This window comes from Hippoglossus stenolepis, chromosome 16 (assembly GCF_022539355.2).
Source record: "Hippoglossus stenolepis isolate QCI-W04-F060 chromosome 16, HSTE1.2, whole genome shotgun sequence".
NCBI lineage: Eukaryota > Metazoa > Chordata > Actinopteri > Pleuronectiformes > Pleuronectidae > Hippoglossus > Hippoglossus stenolepis.
In genome coordinates, this window is record NC_061498.1 from 8,941,626 (window position 1) to 8,963,973 (window position 22,348).

General features: G+C 43.0%; 1 protein-coding gene across 4 annotated transcripts in view; it reads right to left on the reverse strand.

Moving 5' to 3' along the window:
* Positions 1-632: 632 nt before the first annotated feature.
* Positions 633-22,348, reverse strand: part of prkar1b (protein kinase, cAMP-dependent, regulatory, type I, beta) — a 60,603-nt gene continuing 38,887 nt past the window's right edge. For all 4 annotated transcript variants that reach the window (XM_035181587.2, XM_035181584.2, XM_035181585.2 and 1 more), the window contains 6 exons: positions 22,227-22,273; positions 18,846-19,004; positions 13,961-14,021; positions 11,504-11,625; positions 3,014-3,095; positions 633-2,165 (listed from right to left, as the gene is read on the reverse strand). In XM_035181587.2, coding sequence (XP_035037478.1) covers positions 1,993-2,165; positions 3,014-3,095; positions 11,504-11,625; positions 13,961-14,021; positions 18,846-19,004; positions 22,227-22,273 — 644 coding nt within the window. In that variant the 3' untranslated portion in view covers positions 633-1,992. The remainder of the gene's footprint in view (positions 2,166-3,013; positions 3,096-11,503; positions 11,626-13,960; positions 14,022-18,845; positions 19,005-22,226; positions 22,274-22,348) is intronic.

Consider the following 22,348-nt stretch of genomic DNA (forward strand, 5'->3'; position numbering starts at 1 on the left):
TGCCTTTTGCTGAAAAACCCAAATTCAAAACGTGTGTTTATGAGTTCATGTGTGTTTACTGTCAAAGGAAAGAAGGTGTACGTGTGTGTGTGTTTGTTGGGGGGGGGTCTTACACTCCATGTCGACGAGCAGGGGGCACATTCCTCAGTTGATTTAGTGGGCATTAAGATGAAGAGGAATGTGTCAAAGCTGTAGAGGCTTTATTCCGCTGTGGTGTAAACTGACTGGGAGGAGCTCTGAGGCTTTCTGACAGCTCCCACTGACGGATGACTGACACTCAGCTTAATGTGAGAAGGATAAAGAGCAGAGTGGAGGCAGCCAGAGAGCGGGGGGTTGTTGGTGGTATGGAAGCTCTGGGAAGAATTAGAAAAGTGTGAGTGAAGAGGACAGTTTCCCTAGAAAAAGAAAGGGGAGATTAATAGAGATATAACATCTATGGGAGCAAGGGTGTGGACTGAAAGTGCCGGTGGATGAGATGAAGGGAACGACAGAACTAAGTCCGGTCAGGAGAGGATGAGAGGATGCCAGAAGTTGGGATAAATGAGGGGGCAAGAATGTGAACAGGCGTCACACTCACTGAGGGACAAGGGAGGGGGCTGATCAGGAGAAAATAATGACTCCAATCAAAAGGATTTCAGAGGCTTATCTTTATTTTGTCAAGATGGTTTGATATTTGAAAGAAAGAGATACAGAGAGAGAAAATACAGAAAGATTTGTTTCTTAAGGTCCCGTTTTATACAACATCAGTCGCTGGGTCAGTTGTGCAACTTTAGACGGATTACAGTTGATCAACGGAAAGAAACACAAGTGTGTGTGTATATATATAAATATATATATAGACACATATAGTTATAATTTTTTTTACCTTTTTCTTTAATATATCTATAGCGTAGAAGTCATTTCTTAAAAACAGTTGAATCAAACTGCTGCATTAACTCAATGTTATGAACTCTAAAGTGGTGCAAAAGCTTTCATCTAGCAATATAACATAGAACAAAAGCAGCTTAAAAAAGCATCAGGTAGGACACACAGGCGCATGTGTGTGTGTGTGTGTGTGTGTGTGAGCTGAAGATTCATTTAGTCCTGAGACAGGGTAAGCATATACAGTATGGTTGTGTGTTCCATGTCAGTGTGTGTCATGTTTGTGTGCGTTTGTGCGGACTGACAACCCTACTGCGACTTTGGAAGCTCCACACGGCTCGCGGCTCGGACCCAACCGCTCCGGGGGAATATTGTGACGAAGAGGATTTCTCGAGAAAAAGAAAGCAACTAAGTGAATGAATTTGACTGCCACACACCACACATTAAAAACTTAACTCAACATATATCAGTGCCTCTAACAGCCCCTAAAAAGCACACTTAGGATAGACTGAAAATGAATGAAACAAGCAAGAACTTTTTTGTTTTCTTCTAAATCTACAATTTTAGGGAACAGAGGTCTGTGTAGTGCTGGTCTGGTTTGACCTAGAAATGACACCACACACACTCAGAAGTGAAAAAAAAAAGGCAAAGCACAGCCAGCGAGCAAAGAAACGTGAACTCACTTCCTCCCGCCGCACGTAAACATGACTTTAACTTCCTTCTTATTTCCTGAATTCATCCATATCCTTCATAAATTCACACAAGTGCAAACGCCAGTCTTTGTCATCCTAGAAGCATGCTTCATATACAGTCGACACGCTGTGCTGTATATTCGGCTCACTTCTCGAACATAATGAGTTGAATGGTCTCCGTCCCCGCTCAGATTTTCACACTCCTGCATGTTGTTGTTGACATAAAGCTACGTGACAGCACAGGTCGAGTCAAAGTGCACAAGATCAAAAGAAAGAAATGCGCAAAATGGAAAAAAAGGCAGGAAATGTGTGCCCTGTTTTTGTAGATGTAAAACCCATGTCCTTTACCCCACATCCTCATCCCGTCCCACCCACCGACCAAAACTCTGATGCTGATGTCGCCCTCCCCTGCTGGTGGGGCCCTACGGGGGCCGACCTGTCACACGGTGAGAGAAATGAAGCTGTTGTATCTCTGGATGTTTCTCTTGAGGATCTCTGAGCACGGCCCCAGCACACGCTCGAAGCGGGGCCTATCCAGCTTCACACACTTCAGGGGGCCGCGGGCGACTACGGTGGCTGCCCTGGGACGGTTCAACAGCAGGGCAATTTCACCTGGGGGATGGAGAAGAGGAGGGAGAGAAGATGTGTTACAAATCTGCATACAAGCCATTTCTCTATTATTTAATGTGTAATAAATCATTCTGATGCCATCTTGTGATCAGCATCTTTGATTAATGTCTGCTTCCTATTTTTATTTTCTGCATCTAGAGACTAAACTAAAGGACCAAATCACTGATGACACTGATATTGTGTTTTAATTCCACATGCTTTTACTCATATTTTGAATTGTTGACAGAAATGGCAAAAACTGGAAAAAAATTGGTAATTTGCTTAAAGCTGAAGTGATTAGTGAATTGAGCAAACAAAAGAAAGATTAATTGCCAACATTTCATTTACATAATTTTTAGGCCTAAACATTTCTGGTTATAGTTTTTCTTTTTCTAATATGATTATAAATAACGTTTTGTTTCATACTGTTCTTAAGACAACACATGACATCACCTTGGGCTCTGGGAACTTGTCATAAACATGTTCTGTCATCTGACTTTGTGATACAGAAGAAATGATTGACCATTAATCAAGAAAATAATCAGCAAAATATTTGATAATAATTTTTTCAGACTAAATTAGATTTTGTTGGAGTACAGGTTTATGTAGTTGGTTAATTCTACTATCCAGTAAATTCAAACTGTTTTAGAGACAAAAAATTGCTTAAAAATCCCTGGATGGATGTGAAATTTACAGCTATATAGTTATACAGATAAATTAACGCAGCATAACATGCTACACTTCAGTCACTTTAGTTTTGACTCGGCTACACGACATGCCAGAGTGACGACATGATGAAAACCATCGATAGATTTTGATCTGCGAATATGGGAGCCAGTCACTAAACTCACCAAAGTAGTCTGAGGGTCCGAGGCGTCCAACCTCCACGTACTCCTCATTGTCAGACCGGCGCTGTAGAACAGAGGCTATTCCCTGCAGACAGAAAAGAAAAGGAGAGTCAGGGGGACACAGAGGACAGACGGAGACAAGAGAAAAGAAAGAACAAGATGAGAAGGAGGAAGCAAGAGGGAGGACGGGTGTTGCTGGGAAAGATGGAAGAAAAAAAGGGTGGGGTAGAGGGGGGTCGTGGTTTTTTAGCGAGGGGTTGAAACTCATCAGGAGGATTAAGCTGTGGAGAAATTCCTCAGCTTCATAAGAACACAGGTGCACAGGATTTAGCCCACTTCTGTGGGACGGACACCTGCTCTGTGGGACGCGTACGAGCAGGAACTCAAAACGACACACTCACATATTCCAACAGGGAAAATTCAAATCTGTTCTGCTAGACTTCCTCCAGAGTGTAATACATACAAAACATCTAAGCCTTTTAGAGCCTGAACTCCTCAGTGTCTCCATCACATAATCCCCTTCATCATCATTCACCCACAAAATGGAAACAACTGATTTGTTCAAGACTGAGGGAGCTCCAACGTAGTGTCCCAGACTCACCCCCAAAACACTGATGCAACACAATGATAGCAACGATGGGCCAGTAGCAGGTGCCGTGCTAACTCACATGGAACATTGTGCGTTTAGACACACACACACACACACACACACACACACACACTCACACACAGAGCCGAGCAACGAGAACAAGGGACACGCAGATCCAGATGGATGTAGAATGAAATGCAAACATGCAAATGCAGATACACACATACAGTGAGAAAAGGAACAGCTGATGTCTGCTGGACGGATCCTATGACCAACTATGCTACGGGTATTACCATCACCCACTGTGTTCGGTGTGTGTGTGTGTGTGTGTTTGTGTGTGTGAGAGAGTGACTCATCTAAAATGTCTAAGGGAGGAAATTTGATTTCCGTTCACTCTGCCCAACAGATGATAGCAGTTCATGTTGTCATATCTCTGCAGCTGTTGGATGTGAACGAGCACACGTTTGAAAAGGTCTTTAAGTTTAGCTACGACAAAGTTTTCAGAGTTGTACTGAATGCTTCTAGATGCCCGCGCTAACATGTGGTATCGATGTCTAGACTTTCACATGTACTGAAGTTCAGCTGTAATTGGTAGCAGGTAAAAAGTCAGCAAGGGGAACTTCTCAGCTTGTCTTGGACCATCCCCCTAAAACAGATTTGACCGCTCCAATGCTCTCTCTCACTGTCTCTAATTCTGCTCTGCTCTCGCTGCTCCGTGTGCTGACCAGGCTAATAATGCTAAATATGAATATAATGAGCCTTAATGAGAAACACCCAAAACTGCCAGCAACTCCCTGCAGACATACAAAGCTGGGACTGTATTTCAGTGAAAGGGACGTGTGTGACTGAGACAGTTTGTGCCTGAAATGAACTGTGGAGTCACATCGAAGTAGTACCCGGCCAAACTGTGCCGCGGTGCCATTACCACAAAACATGCGGCACAGCAGGGTGAATTTAGCTGTGGAGAGTCGGGGATTGGAGATGGGCTGATGATTTTTAGAGTACGTATTCAGGATTCTTTAAATCCTGTACTCTGCATATATATATAACTTGGCAACTGTACATGATAAACAGGAGGATATGTGTGTTTTTGTTCATGGAGGATTTTAGAAATCAAGAGGATAGGGTTGTTTTTTTATCTCTCCTGAACTAAATTTATAAAATGGATATATATTCTTTGGCATCTAACAGTGTTGACAAAACAAATCTGAAAACCTGTTACAGCCGGGAGGTTGCTTAAAATCCAGATTTCCAAAAGTAAAAGCTATACTCAGTGTTTATCATTTTTTAAGTTGACCTATTATGCTTTTTTCTTTATTTTCATATTCATGTATATAATGTTACATTTTCAGATGTCCATATTGTGGCTAATGTTTCAGGTAAACATGTAAAAATAATCCACGTGAGACAAAAACTAAAAAGACCTCCAGATGTTCAGCCAAACAGAAGAACGTGGGCTTTTAAAGGAGAGCTGAGCTAATATTGCTAGATTTAGTCCGACGAGTGCAGTGGCTGTCCTAAACCTTAAATGTTTGGAATGGGCTGTTTGTTTGGCCTGTGATAATTGCGGGTTGCTGCACAAGGAGCTGTTCACGTGTTTATTTAAAAGGTCGGCGAAGCTCGACTCAGTACGCAGAACCCCTGAGTGGAGAATCAGTTGTCAAGAACACGCTTTTGACCACGATCAACAACGTCACTTACGTTGATGAGTAACAGCCGCCGCTGCTTCAGAGCGCTGGTCGTCTGTTTATTTAAAGTTTATTAAAATTGAACGTATCACGTGTCCAAATCGCACCAAATTTGACAGTGGGCTTCCTGAGGCCTTGAACAATACACATGCCAAGTGTGAAGCCAATAAGATGAACGGTTCTTGAGATGTAAGGTCCACATTCAGACAGACAGAGATTTCTGGAATTATTAGATAGATGCAGAACTGCAGGTCCACTTAACAGACAGTTTGATATAAGGACTTTTTTAAAACCCTAAATCAAGGTCAAATCTGATTTACTGGAATACAGAGCTGGAAATGAGCACAACAGGATCCCTTAAAAACCTGTTTAGCTCCAGTTCTCAAGAATCAGTGATTTGAATAAGTTCCATGTTTTTATGCCTGTTTAAGGAAGTGGTGAGTATCATCATTATATGAGTATTAAAAGTAATGTTAACATAGTATTAGAGGGTGAAAGTTATTTGTGTCACTTGGACTGTGTTCAGTTACTTATTTTATTCTGGCAACATCTTAGACCAACACAGTGAGTGTTTCTCTTTCTGCCTCTCTCTCTCTCTCTCTCTCTCTCTGTGTGTGTGTGTTTTTAACTCGAGCCTGAGGGATGACGAGGATGGCGGCCAAAACCTCAGTCACTTGGCTACTGCATGAACTTTGTTTGATTAAGGCCACTGATTAAAGATCAGTCAGTTCCAGTAGCTGAACTGATCAGCCAGGACAGTTATCTGAACTGCACTGAGCACGAGGCTGAAGACTTGAGACAGGTTCTGCTGACTAACGCCTCAGGAGCATGCAACAGGAAGCAGTGGAGAAGAAGTGGGATGTAATAAAGTACATTTACTTCATTACTGTACTTAGCAACATTTTTCATGTATCTGTACTTATATCAGCAAATGTATTTTCCACTTCACTATATTTTTTAAAGAATTACTTAACATGTTCACATTGGGTTTTTTTCTAAACTTATCAATAACTGGTCCAAAGATCCAATCAGTGATTAGACCCCGCCTCCTGCAGCAGCAGCATCCCCAGTGAAGAGGAAACACCTGAAATGGTTTAAGTGGAGGCCACCACAAAAACTCAGTCATAATGATGTTTCAAACCGTTTCATTAAGGAATAGGCTACACTAGGCAAGTACTTTTACTTTTAACTTTAAGTATATCTATAGTTTATACAAAATATATTTAAAAGCAAGTACTCGAAAGAAACGTTAATGTGGTACTTTGACTTTTAGTTGAGAACATCTTTCTTTATTTATCTGCACTTGACTTAAGTAAATTGTTTGACTACTTCGCATATAGCCATTTCATAAAATTATATGACTTTGCGTGATCTCGAGTGTAAACACTGCTGCGGCCTCTTCTAATTAAACTTTTAATTAAACAGAACAAAGCATCTCAAGCACAAAGGTGGTATAAAACAGAGAAAGATGTGAATGGGGATACACTGAAGCCCCTGTGTTTACAACCAGTTGATTCCTCTCCTTTCCTTTCACGTCCAAACAAAGAAAGTGAGACAGTGCAGCACCATCATGTACAGTAGTTCCTTCGTGAACAGGCCTCATCCAGTGTGGTCTAGATAACCATCTCAGACTGTACCAGCCAGGGCAGCTCCAAAGATATTCCTTTTTGTAAACATCAGGGATCCTCCACACCACGCTGCTCGACACAGGGTGCGGAGGACTGGCAAAAAGCAAAAGATAACAAAATGGGAAAGGCACAGATAGGAAAGAAAGGAAAATGAGTGAATGAATGAGTCAGTACTAAACAAGTTGCGGAGAGAGGAGAGAAAAAAGGAAGAGTGAGAGCCAACATAAGAGAGCAAGTAGGAAATCATCCCTGCTAACTGGTATTGCTGGTCACGTAACAATCCCTACATCCCTTAACCAAAATCCACACTCACACCCACTCGTCCCTAAACGTGCATACCACACACAGAGCAGAGCGAGTCAGCCCGTGGTGACATGTCAAAATGCAGCGTCTTGCATATAGCGAGTAGTAACTGCAGGATCAACAACAGGCACAGGGAGAAAGAGAAAGTCAGACAAGCAGACATGGAGGGAAGGTGATATCCTGAGTAGCTTGTTCACGAGGCCACCCAGCATCGGCAGGGTCTGCACCTTCTCATTCAAACACACACACACACACGCACACGCACACGCACACACACGCACACACACACACACACACGACAGCGGCTCTTCCCACAAGACCTGCTCTCCTCCCTATATTGAACAGCCTTTGAACAGTTTTTTTTCAAAGAGAAAATAACTGAAAAATGGTTTAACCCAATTAAGACCCATTAATCTGAACCTTTGTTCTTGTAGCTCTACCCTCACACTCAGTAAAATATGACTTAATTCATTAACGGCATTGATCTTTAGTCTATAAAACTGTTAAGCTCCATTAGCTAAATTGCATTTCTGTGCGGACATGTAAGGTTACAGTAACAAGGGATCTGCGACCCACAGAGCACTGCCGTTCTGTGGGACCCGCTGGGACCATTTAGATCCCTTCAGTGAGATTACTTTTGTGTGGGGTCAAAGGACAAATACGAGACAACACGAGAGCCGGTGCATTAGCAGAGAGGACAGCACGAGGACGAACAGACGTCACCTGATTTTACTGAGTTTTCACCCAGCGGCTAACACGCAGCTCAAGTCGTAAAACTGACTGAACCAGGTGAATTGAAAAAACTTTATTCAATGGTTTTAGTTTGACTTCATCTTTATAACATAGATTGACTTTAAAGATAAAAAAATAAGATGAATAAAAATCATTCAGTTCCGAAATGTGAAATTACCAATACCAACGAAAAGCTGAATCATTATGCTTTTAAATGTTTTAAAATGTCAATATAGGATATAAACTTTTTAAAACAGCATTAATTATTAAACTTTACTGGTGTGAACTAGGGAAGAATGACATTTTCACTAATTTCCCTGCGAATAATTCATTCACAATCTGGCATATTTATGGCACTGGTATTTATATGAAAATATTACGGATTCTTCATCCCTTGAAGCCGCACATCCTCTCCCCCTTTTCAAACACCAAGTTTCAAAACTCTCACTGACACCTTCCTCTCTGATGCTCCACAAGTTTCTTAATTCCTCCCTCAGCATTTCAGGGCACATCAGACACGGTGCTGGGTTTGAGTGTATGGGCCCTGAAAAGGGAGGGAAGGAAGGAAGAGAAAGCAGGAAGAGTTGATGTGAGGGAAGGTGAGGCGGAGTGCTCACTGCCCCCGAAGGCTTGTTTGTACAGTGTGAGGAAAATATGTAAACATGTCACTTTTCATTAGGGCCCCATTCCTCCCGGCAGGCAAAGAAAGTGATGTCTCTATACCACCCTTTTGCAAATCCTCCCCATCAGCAGCATGTAATTAGTGATTGTGGGGTTTGTCTTTGGCTAATGCCCCAAAACCGTAGGAACAACAAATGAGAGCGAGAAGAGACAGAGAGAAAGAGAGGAGGAGAATGACAGACATGGGAGAGTTTTGACTGAGCATTCACACCAAGTTTGATCAAAAGAAATAAAGGTGTGCACATCAGGGAAAAGCTGGCAACGAGCCTAATCTTACTGTGTGTCACGTTAAATACCTCCCTCCATCTTTACATGTGGTCCTTATTTAATCATCCTCCTCTCTCATGTCCCTCCCCGCCCTCTTTGACTCATCCCTCTCTCTCTGCCTCTCCCTCTGTGTCTCTCTCTCTCGTCTCCCTCCCGGGAGGCTGGGTCTCCTGACCCCGTGTGAAAGTCAGCAACACACATTCCACCACAGTCCACCCTGCTCTGGGAAAGTCAGGCCTTGCTACATGAGAGATGGAGAGATGGAGAGATAGAGAGAGAGAGAGAGAGAGAGAGAGAGAGAGAGAGAGAGAGAGAGAGAGAGAGAGAGAGCAAGGGAGGGACAGCGTGACGGAGAGAGCGGAGAGGAAATTAAAAGATAGACAAGAGAAAAGGCTGAAAGAAAGAGACAAATTCTTCTGCTGGTTGATAGAATGAAAGAAATATTTGCAGTGAGCAGGAAAAGAGGTTCTGATGGTCCAGGAGAAGTTTAAGGTGAAGAGTGTGGCTACAGTCTACCTTTTGTCAAAGCTCTAATGCTCACAGTGTCTGGTGAGACACACTCATGTAGAATTACATGGTAAACTAAAATGTGTTGATTACCTACTACTTAGCCTCCTCTGCCTCTCCATCCTGTAATCCCCAGGATCCTTCTGCATAGTTCTCCAGGATGTAAAACGTCTCAGACTGATGAGTCAACTGATATATTTTGGTCCTAAACCCTGAGTGGATTCAGTCAAACTGCTCTTAAGGGATTTCTGCAGCCTCGGGAGGCTAAAACTGGAAGCTTCAAACTTGACCAACACATTTTTTATGGTCGGATAATATGAAGTGTGTGTGAGATATATTCAGTTCAGTTTATAAATATTTGGAGAGAGAGACATTTTTGTTGTTGGACTTAATACTTTAGAGCAGCATGTGTCAGTGCAGAGCTCTGCTTCAACTCCCTGCAGGGACAGTAGGTATCTCAACCGTTTTTTCAGAGGCATGGCTGATAATGTAAGAGCTCTTATGCCGACTGTCCATGGCATGTTGACAAAGACAATGTAAGAAGTAAGGTATGGCATTCAAATAAAAAATATAATCGCATAATGCTCCAGCCCTAAAATATAAGTCAAACGAGTGTGATTTGTTTTGTTACAAGCAAACTTTCTTCATAAGGCAATTAAGGGAAATAATAACTATAATAACCATTTTTACATCAAGTTCAATTCATTATTTCTTGAAAAATGTATGAAATTTTTTTAGGTTTTTGTCACAGTATTGTTTCAGCATGGGCATTGAGATATTTTACTCAGTATAGTATCAAAGTCATAATTTTAGTATTTTGCTTGATTTGATTATTAGATTGATTTGGAGTAAAGGATAAAAAGAACCACGGGCGCTGCACAGTTCACGAAACCTTTAGATCTTTAAGTGAGAACTTTAGGCCTGTGAGCTGCAATGTATATATTTGAAGAGAGGCCTGAAAGGATGGAAGAGAGAGGGATGGAGAGGAGGAGTTTTGTGGTGGAAGTGCACAGGTGAACAGACCCAAAACAGGGATAAAGAGCGATGCATCACACAGCACCCTTGATAAAAGTCCTGCTCTGGTTTAGCTGCACCTAACCACAGCGAAGAAACCAATGCTCCACTCACAAGGACTCTTGATAAACACAGAATGAGCAGGACAGACATAGTAACTGACAGAACAGGGTGACAACTTCAAGAAGACGGACTAACCTTCAAGTAAATCAGAGAGTTAGATGGGAAAGTATAGGAGGCGAGGACAAAATGACAGAAGATTGCGCCCCCATCCCGAGAACCTTCTTAACTTGACCCTGACAAAAGCTGTGTAAGTATGGAGTTAATCAAAAGTGTGGTAGGATGACAGGCAGGGGGGGGGGGACTTCATGAAGCTGCACCAGGGGCCCCAGGTCCACAAAGCCTGCAGTGTGAGGGGGGCTATTCTTCTGCACAGAGTTTGCGGTTGAGGGCCAGGACGGGGAAATACCAGCGAGTAGTCTGTCTGCTGGTGGCAATAAATGAGGATCAGTTCCGATCTCAGCAAAGAGCCCACCAACGTCTCTGCGCGATGACAAGTACATCAGCCCTAGAGCCTACCTCATGACACGTACACGCTCCCGGGCCACGGGACATTTTACAGTGAAGGAAAATCACTACACATAATGCCTACCTTTATCTACGAGACTTGTCAAAGTGCAAAGATTCTCACAAAATTTACTTTCCACACTGTGCTCCTCAGAAGGTCCCATTTCCCAAGTTGTGAAAAGTCATATAAATAAATAAAATCATAAAAACGTCTGTATTGGCTGTGAAGGTTAGTGAGAGATAGACATGCAGTTTGCAAGTGACGAAATCGTAGCATTTGACAAGTTCACATTAAAGTTACACATTTAAAAAAATCATGTTTATCAGTTTATAAGTGATGACATCAGCAACTTGGGAACTTGTGTAACAAACTTTTCATCGACTTGTTCATGATGAAGCGCACACACGCACACACGCACACACACACACACACACCCCCACACACACACACACCACCCACACACACACACACACACACACACACACACACACACACACACACACACAAAGACTTTACCTCTGTGATAATGAAGAAGTCATCACCAGGATCTCCTTGCACCACTATTTTCTCTCCGTCCTCAAACTGAACTGGTTCCAGAGAATCGGCGACAGTCAGACGTTCCCACTTGTCCAAGGACTCTGTGAATGGACAACTTGTATGCGTCAGTAAAAACAGTGTCAATTACATTATCTCTACAAAGCAGCTGTAAATAATCGAAAGTGTGTCTAAGCAAGTCTTAGTGTCTAAGTAAGATCCCGTCACTCATCAGGGACCATTAAATCTCCTCAATCCCATCATGGAGCTTTGCGGTGCTAAAACACCTTGACATATCCCCTGAATCTGAAGGACGCTACTGATTTTGGGGGGTGTTGACAAAGAGCTGACCCCCAAAAGGCTAATTCAGGTCTGACCACACCATGACACTAAGATCTAAAGTTTTATCACCAACAGTAAGGAATCCATGAGAGGGACAGTTGCTCAGGGCATGTTGATGGTAAAAGTGAATATGTACAAGATGCAGCACAAACGTCATCGAAGAAATATGAAGGCCAGTGAGGGTAATGTTTGTTCAGTGGCTAAGATACATCTAAAGGGAAAGAAAAATAAAAAATGTTCTGTTACCGAATATAATATCAAATGTAATATAGATATAATGATAAGCAGCTATGAAACCTCGGAACAGATTTATTTCTGGTACATTTTAAAACTCCATTGCAAAATATGTGGAGAATTGACCATTTGTGACTGAGTCCTGCCAAAACCTGTGATCTTTTTCAGTTTTTGTTGATCCTGAGAGCCAGTGGCGACAGCTGTCTTTCCGACTGTCCAACCACACGTACAGTGACGTGGTTAGCCCGGGGTATTTCTAGATGCTGTTGGTATTCGCACAGAAACCAAAAACACAGACGGTCACACATCTTCACTGGGAAAAAATGTTCCGAGGAGTTTTTCGGCAACTCGGATGAAGCAGTATTTATAGAAAGCAAGGCCCAATAATTTATAAATATCTCCACATCGAGGATTGGATGAATGAGCTCATCCTTTACAGATTACTGGGAGCTAATCCTAACAATCTACGTGTGCAATGTGACTTATCTGCAGTGAAAACACTCCTCATCTTCAGCTTTGTCCGGATGAGTGTGTGTCGGTGTCTTGATTTGACAAAGACACGAGTTAGAGGCGTAAAACTATAGCAGAATCTCTTTGTCTCAGACTATTGTCTCCTGATACTCTGAGTAACTGATCCCAGTGTGTCTATTTGTGTGTGTGTGTGTCTAAATGTGTATGTACTTAGGATTAACTAAGGTGAGGTCTGATGGTTTGGAGGTGTCCAGTGTCCCCTCTGGTGGGGCCGTGGTGTCTGCCGGCCCCAGATGGATGTCCCCTGTCTGGCTGCAAGCTAAAGGCAGCAGGTTCTATAGTGGCGATCCTTAACAGCTCGGCAGGTAACGTGATACACAAATGTGCTGACTAAAGACGCTACATTTCACGCTTCGCAGGAGCCTGGACCCACTTGGATCACCTTGCTACACACACACACGCATATCTATTACACACACAATTGGCCATCGGGATGTTGAAGCCTCCGTATGTGTGTTTGTGCGACAAAGAACATGTTGTTTTTCTCTCCTCCACTCCACGACATCAAGGGCTTGTACCCAATTTCGTGGCTATCTCCAAAATCAAAGACAAACAAAAACACCCCCGCCTCCTACCCCTCCTCCAATTCAAAGGGGCAGAGCGGAGGGGCAGGGCGGCGGAAAGAGAAATGAGGAGAAGGAAAGCCGTTCGAAGTGAGACGCGAGCGCTTGAATGCAGGCCTCGACAAGGCTTTCCAAAAGGGAGGCGCGGAAGAAAGGAGGTGAATGAAAAGAGTGCAGACCTTGTAGAGACATTCTCTTAAGACCTGAATTGAGTGTATGTGTTTACTCAGCCAGCTAATAACTCTGTACAGGGGGCATGGCCTCACTCTATACACCACACACACATGATCAAGTGGAAAGGGATGAGATGTCAGTTCCATTTGCAGTCCGTTTTGAAAGTCTGAATGAATCTCATTCGCCAATTCCCCAAACTAAATGGCCTGTGTAGGCTGGAGTTATCCAAATTCCAGTGGGAAAAGAGAGGCTTAGCTTAACTCCCCATTATTTAATTGTCCACACAGCGACATTGCAGAGTGTGACTGGCTTTAGTACGAACAGAAGATTAGGACTGTACACATAGACCTTACTCAACTATGGGCCTTGTGTGACAACGTGCGCCTGTGTTTATGTGGGCTAATCTACAGTATACAGTATGTGGCACTCAGCAGACTTAACTGCCTGCACTCTGGACTCTCTGACCTGGTGTTGAAGATTTATGCGTAACAGGTAACGCACGTGCAAACACAATCATGCTTCAGCATTTTCGTAAACGCATACACAAACACAGGACTATAACTAAAAACACTACGATCCACATCCACATACTCACCAAGGATGGAGACCTTGCTGAGGAACTCTTCATACATCTTTCTCTTCCGCAGTGTGCTACCCTGTAAAACAAACAAAGGACATTTACATTTACCACATGAAGCACTCTGGCAAGGCTGCACATCTATGATAAAACAATAATTGTGGATCAGATTTATTGCATTTTGGTACCGTAACATCTCCTCTCACATCTCTACAATTGGTGGGTTTTTTTCACTGTGGAAGCCAATCTTTCTGTAGGAAGTGTCTTATTGAAGCACTAATCTGAACAAATTTGAGTAATAACTACTTCGAGGAGCTGCTGCTGAGAAAGAGCATCACACACAATCTACACCTTTGGTGCATGTTTGGTGTCTGTGAATTACAACTGAGAGTATCTCTAAATGACAGGCAGCGATCCACTTTTGTCACACTTAAATTTAAACGCTTTCCTTGTCTGAGGATGACTGTTCCTTCCATTACACTTACCATGTCATTAAGTTTTACAATATATGATTTCGGTTTTTATTTCTTCTTAATTCAAACTCAGTTAAGCATTTCACTGTAACCGATCACTTTATGGCACTAATCAAACACAATATTAAACAAATATGGGTACTGCCAATTTACAAGATCATAAAACAATAGGATGTGTCACTACAAGATAAAGATCATAGTCCGCCGGGTCAGTCTTATGGAAATGTGCATGAGCTGTGTGGTGGTAATGTTCAATGCATATGTGTGTCTGTGTGTGTGGCCCACCCCACCCACCGAGCAGGGGACTTTCCCCTCTTTGCCTCTGCCATGAACATCAGGTGCTTCCTGACAAGTCTAGACCCAGAGGACCCCTTCCCTCACTGAATTCCCCCCCCCTCCTTCGTATCATGGAACCACTCGGCAAAAGTGGGACAAAAAAAGAGAGAGTGAGGAGAGACGATCTTGTCCGCCCTCCCTGTGTCAGCCTTTGCATATGGAAATGATATATTGAGACTTGGGGTGTCTTTAGTGCATAAGTGCCTGAGTCCCGCTGCTGCCTCTAATTTCATATAATTTCACATTTTGTCTTAAAAGGGGAGAAAATGTTCCCAAGTGAGCCAACGTCAAACTCAAAATCGTAAACAACTTGATTAAAGGAATTCTAGCCTGCATTGCCTCCCTCCCGGATAAATGATTTGAGTCTGTGTGTGTCTGTGTATGCAGAGACAGAGCGTGTGTGTGTGTGCATATGTGTGTGTGTGTGTGTGTGTGTGTGTAGCACGCAGTCTGTTTTTAGTTCTGCCACTTATGTTTCGTTGCTGTCTCTGCAGAGACGAAACTTCATGCTCGTTAAGCAAGCAAATACAAACAGTCACACATGTGTACTCTACTTTTAACACACACAGACACACACACACAGCACAGAGATGTTGAGTTGGTCTCCTGATTTCATACACTCCCCTCAGAGCTCCTCAGACAGGCTTGCTGAGCTTAAAGACTTACAGTGGGCACATAACATTAAATTATACAGAAGGTCTGATTTGTGTGAGTGGAGATCGGTGGGCCAGAGAAATGTCAGCGACGTAGGGGTTAAGTGGGGTAGACAGAATGAAAATGGCACTTTTCTAAATTTTGGGCTCTAAAATTTCACTTTCTCTCTTTGGATTCTTTTTATCTGCATCCGACCTTATCCGTCCTGCCTACTTGGGAGGGCCTCGGCACATATTTCATGCACAAAACTCCCCTACTCCCGTTTGCCCTAATGCGCTCACTCCTCTCGTGGTTGAGGATGAACCAGCCTCTGTGTCTGCTCACCGTCTTTGAGGTAGAATCATCAAAGAGTTAAGGTGTGGAGCAAAGCCAGAATAAACCAACCGCACCTTACGCCCCATCGCACCATCACCTTCATCTCTGTCCAATGTGAAACACATATGCGGCCCCCCCTCCTCATTTCTGATGATATTACTTCTCCTTGTCTCCTTTTGTTTCGTGTTCTATTTGTTGACAGTGGTCTGTTAGTTTGTTAATGGATTTGCCTGTGGCTGTGTGTGTTAAAATACCAAAATGACATGACAAGGAGGCTATTGTATGGCTGGCGGCAACACAATGGAGAGAGTGTATTTATCACAGGGAATGATTTTGCATTGTTTACCGAATGCACTTGTGGATGAGGAGGAGAGGAGGAGGTGGAGGTAAGGTGGTTTTGACGGCTCCAAGTTTACATGACAAGTTCACCGGCATCGTTGTGTTGTTACATAAACCGTATCAACATGCTCAGTGTTTGAAACGGTTTCAAGTCAAGTGATTATGGCATGTGTACGTGTCATTTGTGGTGGTTTTAGGTGCAGGCTGAAGGAAGAGTCAACTGCAGGTGATGTCTTCAAGAGCATATACAAACCCGTAGGGGCTCAAGAACCAGGCAGTATCATTGACGATTATTTTCCATTATCAGTTCATCTGAAATTATTCTTTTGATTCATTGATTATTGGTTTAAAAATGAAATATCAGAGCTGTAGACTAAATTATTATACTGTTCTTTGATGAAATACATTAATGATGGTTTTAAAATCTGGGCCCTTGGCTTTCCTGCAGCTAGGCTGGACCAGCGCCCTCCTGAGACACGGTTTAGACCCGACTGTCTCGACTCACTCCTTCTGTGCTGCTGGATCAAACGGGACAACCATGGTCTTGGCTGTCATGAAAGCCCTCTTCCTCGTACGACATTTCTGTCACAAAGGTGTGTGGGCTGCTACTGGAGTTATTGGTGAAAACATAACCTCCATGGCAGAGGTAATTATCCCCAGATACATAAACTGGTATGGTTTGTGAATTTTACCTAAATTTGTTTGAATGCATATTTAGCTGAATGTGCATTGGTTTACATTAAGACAAAAACTGATCTGAAAGGTTTAAGGAATAATGTTGCGATACACTACGTGTCTTGAAATACGATTATTCCACATACGTCAAGTTATTTACTTCACTGTTAACGTAAAAATGTAAAACTATTCATTCAACTTACACATATTAATTTTACAAATTGGAAAGAAGCAGATGTGCGAACAATGAAAATTATGGTAGAAGCACCCTGCACCTTCCCAAGCTCCTAACTAACTAGCTGCAGACACGGGAACAATTTTACAGGGAAACACACACACACAAACAAACACACATACACACACACATACACACACACCAGTAACACAGAGTGTGAGAGAATGCTCCCTGTGTTGGCCTAAGATGTTGCCAGAATACCGCACTTTATAAAAACAGCTTTACAAATCATTGACAGCAATAATTAACTACAGGTTCACATAACTGAATTCTGTTTCACCCCCGTCTCCCCTCCTGCTCCTGCTGGAAGAAATGAAGGAATGAGTGCTGGAGGGAGGGAGAGAGAGAATGAGAGAGAGAGAGAGAGAGAGAGAGAGAGAGAGAGAGAGAGAGAGAGAGAGAGAGAGAGAGAGAGAGAGAGAGAGAGAGAATCCTCTCAAAGGAGGGTTACCGGGGCAGACTGTGCCCTCAGTTAAACTATGTGCTTAAGAGGTGACATGAGTGCTGGGCAGGCCGGTGCCAACTTTACACTGAGCTGAAAGGTCCAAAAACAACTCTTCAGACATCTCTGTGGATTCAAACTGTTTAACACTGAGCAGAACTTTCACTGCTGGTGAAGGCGAAGAAGCTCACAGGTGTTTGTAAGGTTAACTGGAGGCTATCTAATGTATTTGGAATGAGATCTTAGGAATATTTGAGGAAGTGTGTGTGAGTGTGTGTTTGTGTGTGTCCGAGTGGGAATATGACAGCAAGGGCAGAGCACCTTGTGTTTCCAGTTTAAACATTTAGACATTCCTGCTAGATCGGCTCCTGGAGCAGGAGGTGTATGCAGAAGCATTAGCGTCGACCCTCTCTCTCTCTTCCTCTACAAACCCTCACCCACTCCCCCACTCTTTTACTTTTCTGCCCTTATTCATCCTGAATCAGACCTAAAGGGAACTTAAAATGGGAGGATACACTCCCCTATGTGTGTGTGTGTCTGCGTGCATGTGCAATAAGAGAAATGAAACTGTTTAAGTGTTGAGGGAGTGTTAAGTGGATGAGGAGGATCAAATATTGCAGGTGAAGGACCATGATGATTGAGAGTACAGTATATTTTTTATTACAGTTATTACCTCCAACAACAAGGTCATGTTATTGTCTGTGTTTGTTAGTCAAACTAAAAGTTTTGGACAGAACCCTACCACAAAACTTGGTGGAAGGATGCAGTATGGACCAAGGAAGAACACAATAAATTTAGGGCGTTTTTTTCATAATTTTTGTTGATTTCACAGAGAATCTAATATCTTTCTTCATCCGTGAGCAGCTCATCGATTCAATCGGCCCCTCCTGACTTTGCTCCCGCTCTCTCTCAAACCGCCACACACACAGACACAAATGGAAACACAAATTACGTACATGGGTTACATATAGAGCGGGAAAGTGAGATCCGATCAAAAGTGGTGACAGGTGTCACATTCAGGACGCATCTTAATGCCACGTGTGAACAGACGAACTGGACCATGGTCTCACTGCAGCCTTGCTAATTTGAAAATGCATGTAAGTGGGTAACAGGATGAAGTGTTGCCTTCATTTTACACGTGTTATTACGATAACACGTGCAAAAACAGGACATCCATTACACCTCAGCTTCACCTCTCAATCTAATACTGGCAAAGTAAATGTTTAATGAATGGCTGCAGCCGGTTGCGCTGTTTCATATTGATCTAATTGAAATGCTCTATGTATTGTGTTGTATGAGGCCTTGGAAGCACAGGGGAAGCAGTGCCACAAATATCCACTCTATCCAACCAGGTTGTTACAGAATGATGAGCCTGGGCTGTGCAATTAACCCAGAGTGCGCTGTCGTGACAAGTGCGTGTGTTGAAGTTCGTACCATGAGGATACGTCGGTAGCTGTCTCGGTCGATACCCCACAGCTTGAGGTCAGTCTTGGCCTTGACAGTGGCGGCTCTGGGAGTTCCATAGATCAGGGCCAGCTCTCCAAAACTGCCCCCTTCTCCAATACTGGTCACCCACTCGCCGTTCACATACACCTGTGGACAGAGCAAGAAACAGAGTGATGGATAGGGTCTTAAAAGCTTCTGAAGAATGTCAATCATAGCTGAGCGTATTGTGAGGATTCAACCTCACTACCCGTCCTGAGACACCTTCCCTCTTTGTTACTGCTCCTCTGTTCTTTCCGGGCTCCTTCATACACTCACTAGGCTTGTCCTTACACATTTGATCCCCACTAAGCCCTCAGATGAGACCCTCTAAAAGGCTCTTTATCCCTCTTATCTCTCCATCTATCTCTTTTTATTCCCTCTGTCTTGTCTTGTTAGAGTTTTCCCTTTGATTTGGGAGTGATGGAGGACAGAAAGCTGTGGTTGACGTCGTGGGTCTACCCTCAGATCTAAAACACACAGACACACACACACACACACATGCTTATGGTCTCATGGCTCAGCTCTATTTAGGCCAGTCACTATAGCTCCAAGGACAATACAATCTCAGTGAGGCTCATTTAGGTTGTCTCTGGGGCCGTTACGGTTTCACCTGTCGACACACTATCCACTATCTTGTTGACTTAATAACGCAGTGAGAAAGGATGAGAGAGAGAGAGAGAGAGAGAGAGAGGGTTTATCCCTCCAGTGGCTGTTGTGAATTGCCAGAATTGTTGCAAGTCATTATCCAAGGCTCAGCGTAGACCACAGGGGAGTCATACTTCACTATAAACTGGGTTGGCCTCAAAGAGATGCAGGCTGCTGGCTACGGTTACGTCAAGCCTACAAGAACAATTATATGAATGTTGCAAAAGTGTTACATCAGAGCACACAGGTAGTAGTATTTCTTCTTGCACAGTTTCCCAAGCTGGTGCTCTCAAGTATCCCCTAACCAGGAAGCCTTTGTTCAGTCTTAACTTCTGTTCATTCGATCCCATTTGGTTCCACACACACTTACCTGGTTTGGTAGAGCTTTGGTAGATCCAATGTAAACCTTAAGTAGGTTTGCAAGGGTAAAGCGATTGTATTTAATTCCAGCTTTACTGTTGCAGAAAAGGTGGAGTCAGCAGTGTGGGGAAGGTAAAATCGAGGTCATGAGCAATTTGAGTTTTGAACAATGTCTGCTGTCTCACAGCTGTCACTGATTTTTTTAATACACACACACACACAGTTTGCTGTAGACATTTGCGTCAATGTGTGCGCCTGTTGGTAATTAAGAAGCAACAAATCTAAAATACTGGAAAGTGGATGAGCAGGCATTGTTGCTGTGTATTTCTGTTTGTGGTTACTTGGAGTCAGTTTTCCTGTGAGCTGCGTGGATGTGTGTGAAATGTTGTCTGTTTTGCAGAGATTATTTCATTCCATTCTAAAATGCCTCCAGTGTAATAATAATAAAGTGGGCCCACTCTTACAAAATAATATTTTACACTCAGGTCAAAGTACCTAATTATCTCAAATTTAATCATCAAATCAGATCATCTGTGATGATAGATACAGCTCTTATTTTTGAAATGACATTTTATTCCCATTAGATCATGTTGGATTAAAGTTTCAACATCCTTTATAATGCACCCATATAATTAAAGGCCATTGTCTGTTAGTGAATACTTTTGTGTGCAGACATGGAGGCATGTTTACATCAGTGACAGCTTCCAGACAGTTGATAGGTTGCCAGCAGATTCACACCCCGAGCTAATGAGAGACATCTCCACACTTTAATAACTGGAGTTGGGGGCAGCAGCTGTCTGTAGAGGGGCGGATGGCCGCGTGGGAAGACAGAGACACAGATGCGCAGGGCTTTTGGGTGGAGGTGAGGCAGAACATTGGATTCTTCACCCAGCTTGGGTGCAGACTGACAGGGTGCTGGGTGTGAGAGCAGATGCCTAAAGATTCACTAGTGGTAGACAGAGAGTGGTTGAAGTTCCACACCAGAGCGGATCACCTCCACTTCACCACATTGTAATTTATATCGCATTTGAGGGTTATTTGAGGGCCCGTACTGCAAAAGCATTATGGCCTTTAGTCACTATGGGAACTATCAGAAGGCTGATATCAGGTGATCTAAGTTGTTGTGCAGGCTCATAGGGAGGAATTAAATCCTTGATATACACAGGGGCTGGGTTGTGTAAAGCTTCCATCAAGAAGATCTTAAAAACAATGTGAAAACAAAATAGAAGCCAATGCAGCACAGTTAAAATCAGTGTTATATGATCACGTTGTCTTGAAAACAGTGTTAACCCTAACAGCCGCATCCTGTAACAGTTAAAGTAACACATGTATGGAGGGCGTATAGCTGGGAAAAGATTTAGGCATGGACAACCCTGTGTAATTCCTTAAATGTAAAGAAGGATATTAGTTTTCAAACTAGCGTAATTTTGGAAAAAATGGATAACTTTCTTTTCTTGATCCTCAAAACATCCACTAAACTGGGATGCTGAAGCCACAGGGCTTGGCATCGGAGGAGCAGTGAACTGTAAATTGGGTAAATGAATCTGCAATATAAAGGTGGGACAGGGAGAGTTTTAGGTAGGATGTATGGAAGAGAGTGAAAACAGCCAGTAACAGCCAATATTTATACACTTCCTTCTGTTTGTGTCTCAGGTGGGCCAACTACATTGGCAAGCTCGACCAAGCTTGCCAACCTGCTACTCTCCAGTTACTCTCCGTCTCTGTGCTCACCGCTGCAAGCTGATAAGGTCACTTCCTGTTTAACTTTCCGTCAGCTCCTGTTTTATCTCTCCACTTAACTCTATCGCTCTGTGTCAGGCTGGCTAAGACAAAAGACGTTCTCAGTTTGGCTGCCTTCACGTAGCGCTCAACTCTATAGCGCCATGTTCAGATTGTCATCACAGTGGAACCTAACTTTGAGGAGAACAAAACATGGGGGCAATCCAATACAACCTGTCCATTGTTAGAGGGAAAGATTGTCGGAATATGAGTGGGGAAGGCTGGGTTTTCCCACTGAATCACAATCCTCGTGGCTAATCCCATAAAAAAAAGGTAGATAAATGCTAATACTGCATTTAAAACGCGTTTGTTTTATAACCATACAACATCAGTGCAGGGAGTCACCTTATCATCATCCTAAATCACCCCAGTTGTGACATAGGGTCCTCAAATATACACGCATATGGGATTCAAGTTGATCAGATGTGGAGAGAATTGAAGGATCTATTAGACGGATGGTGTGCTTCAATCCACTTCACCGATAATGAGACTCTAAAGAGAGAATGAAGGGGAATAAACAAATGTGTGCTTGTGTCAGTCACTTACATCCACTTCGCCTTGGTCAATAACATAGAAGTTGTCTCCTTCGTCGCCTGGATGTGAGAGAAGAGGAGAAACAGAAGTTTGTGAGTGACCAGAAAAAAACAAAAATGTCCAGCGTTGAACCA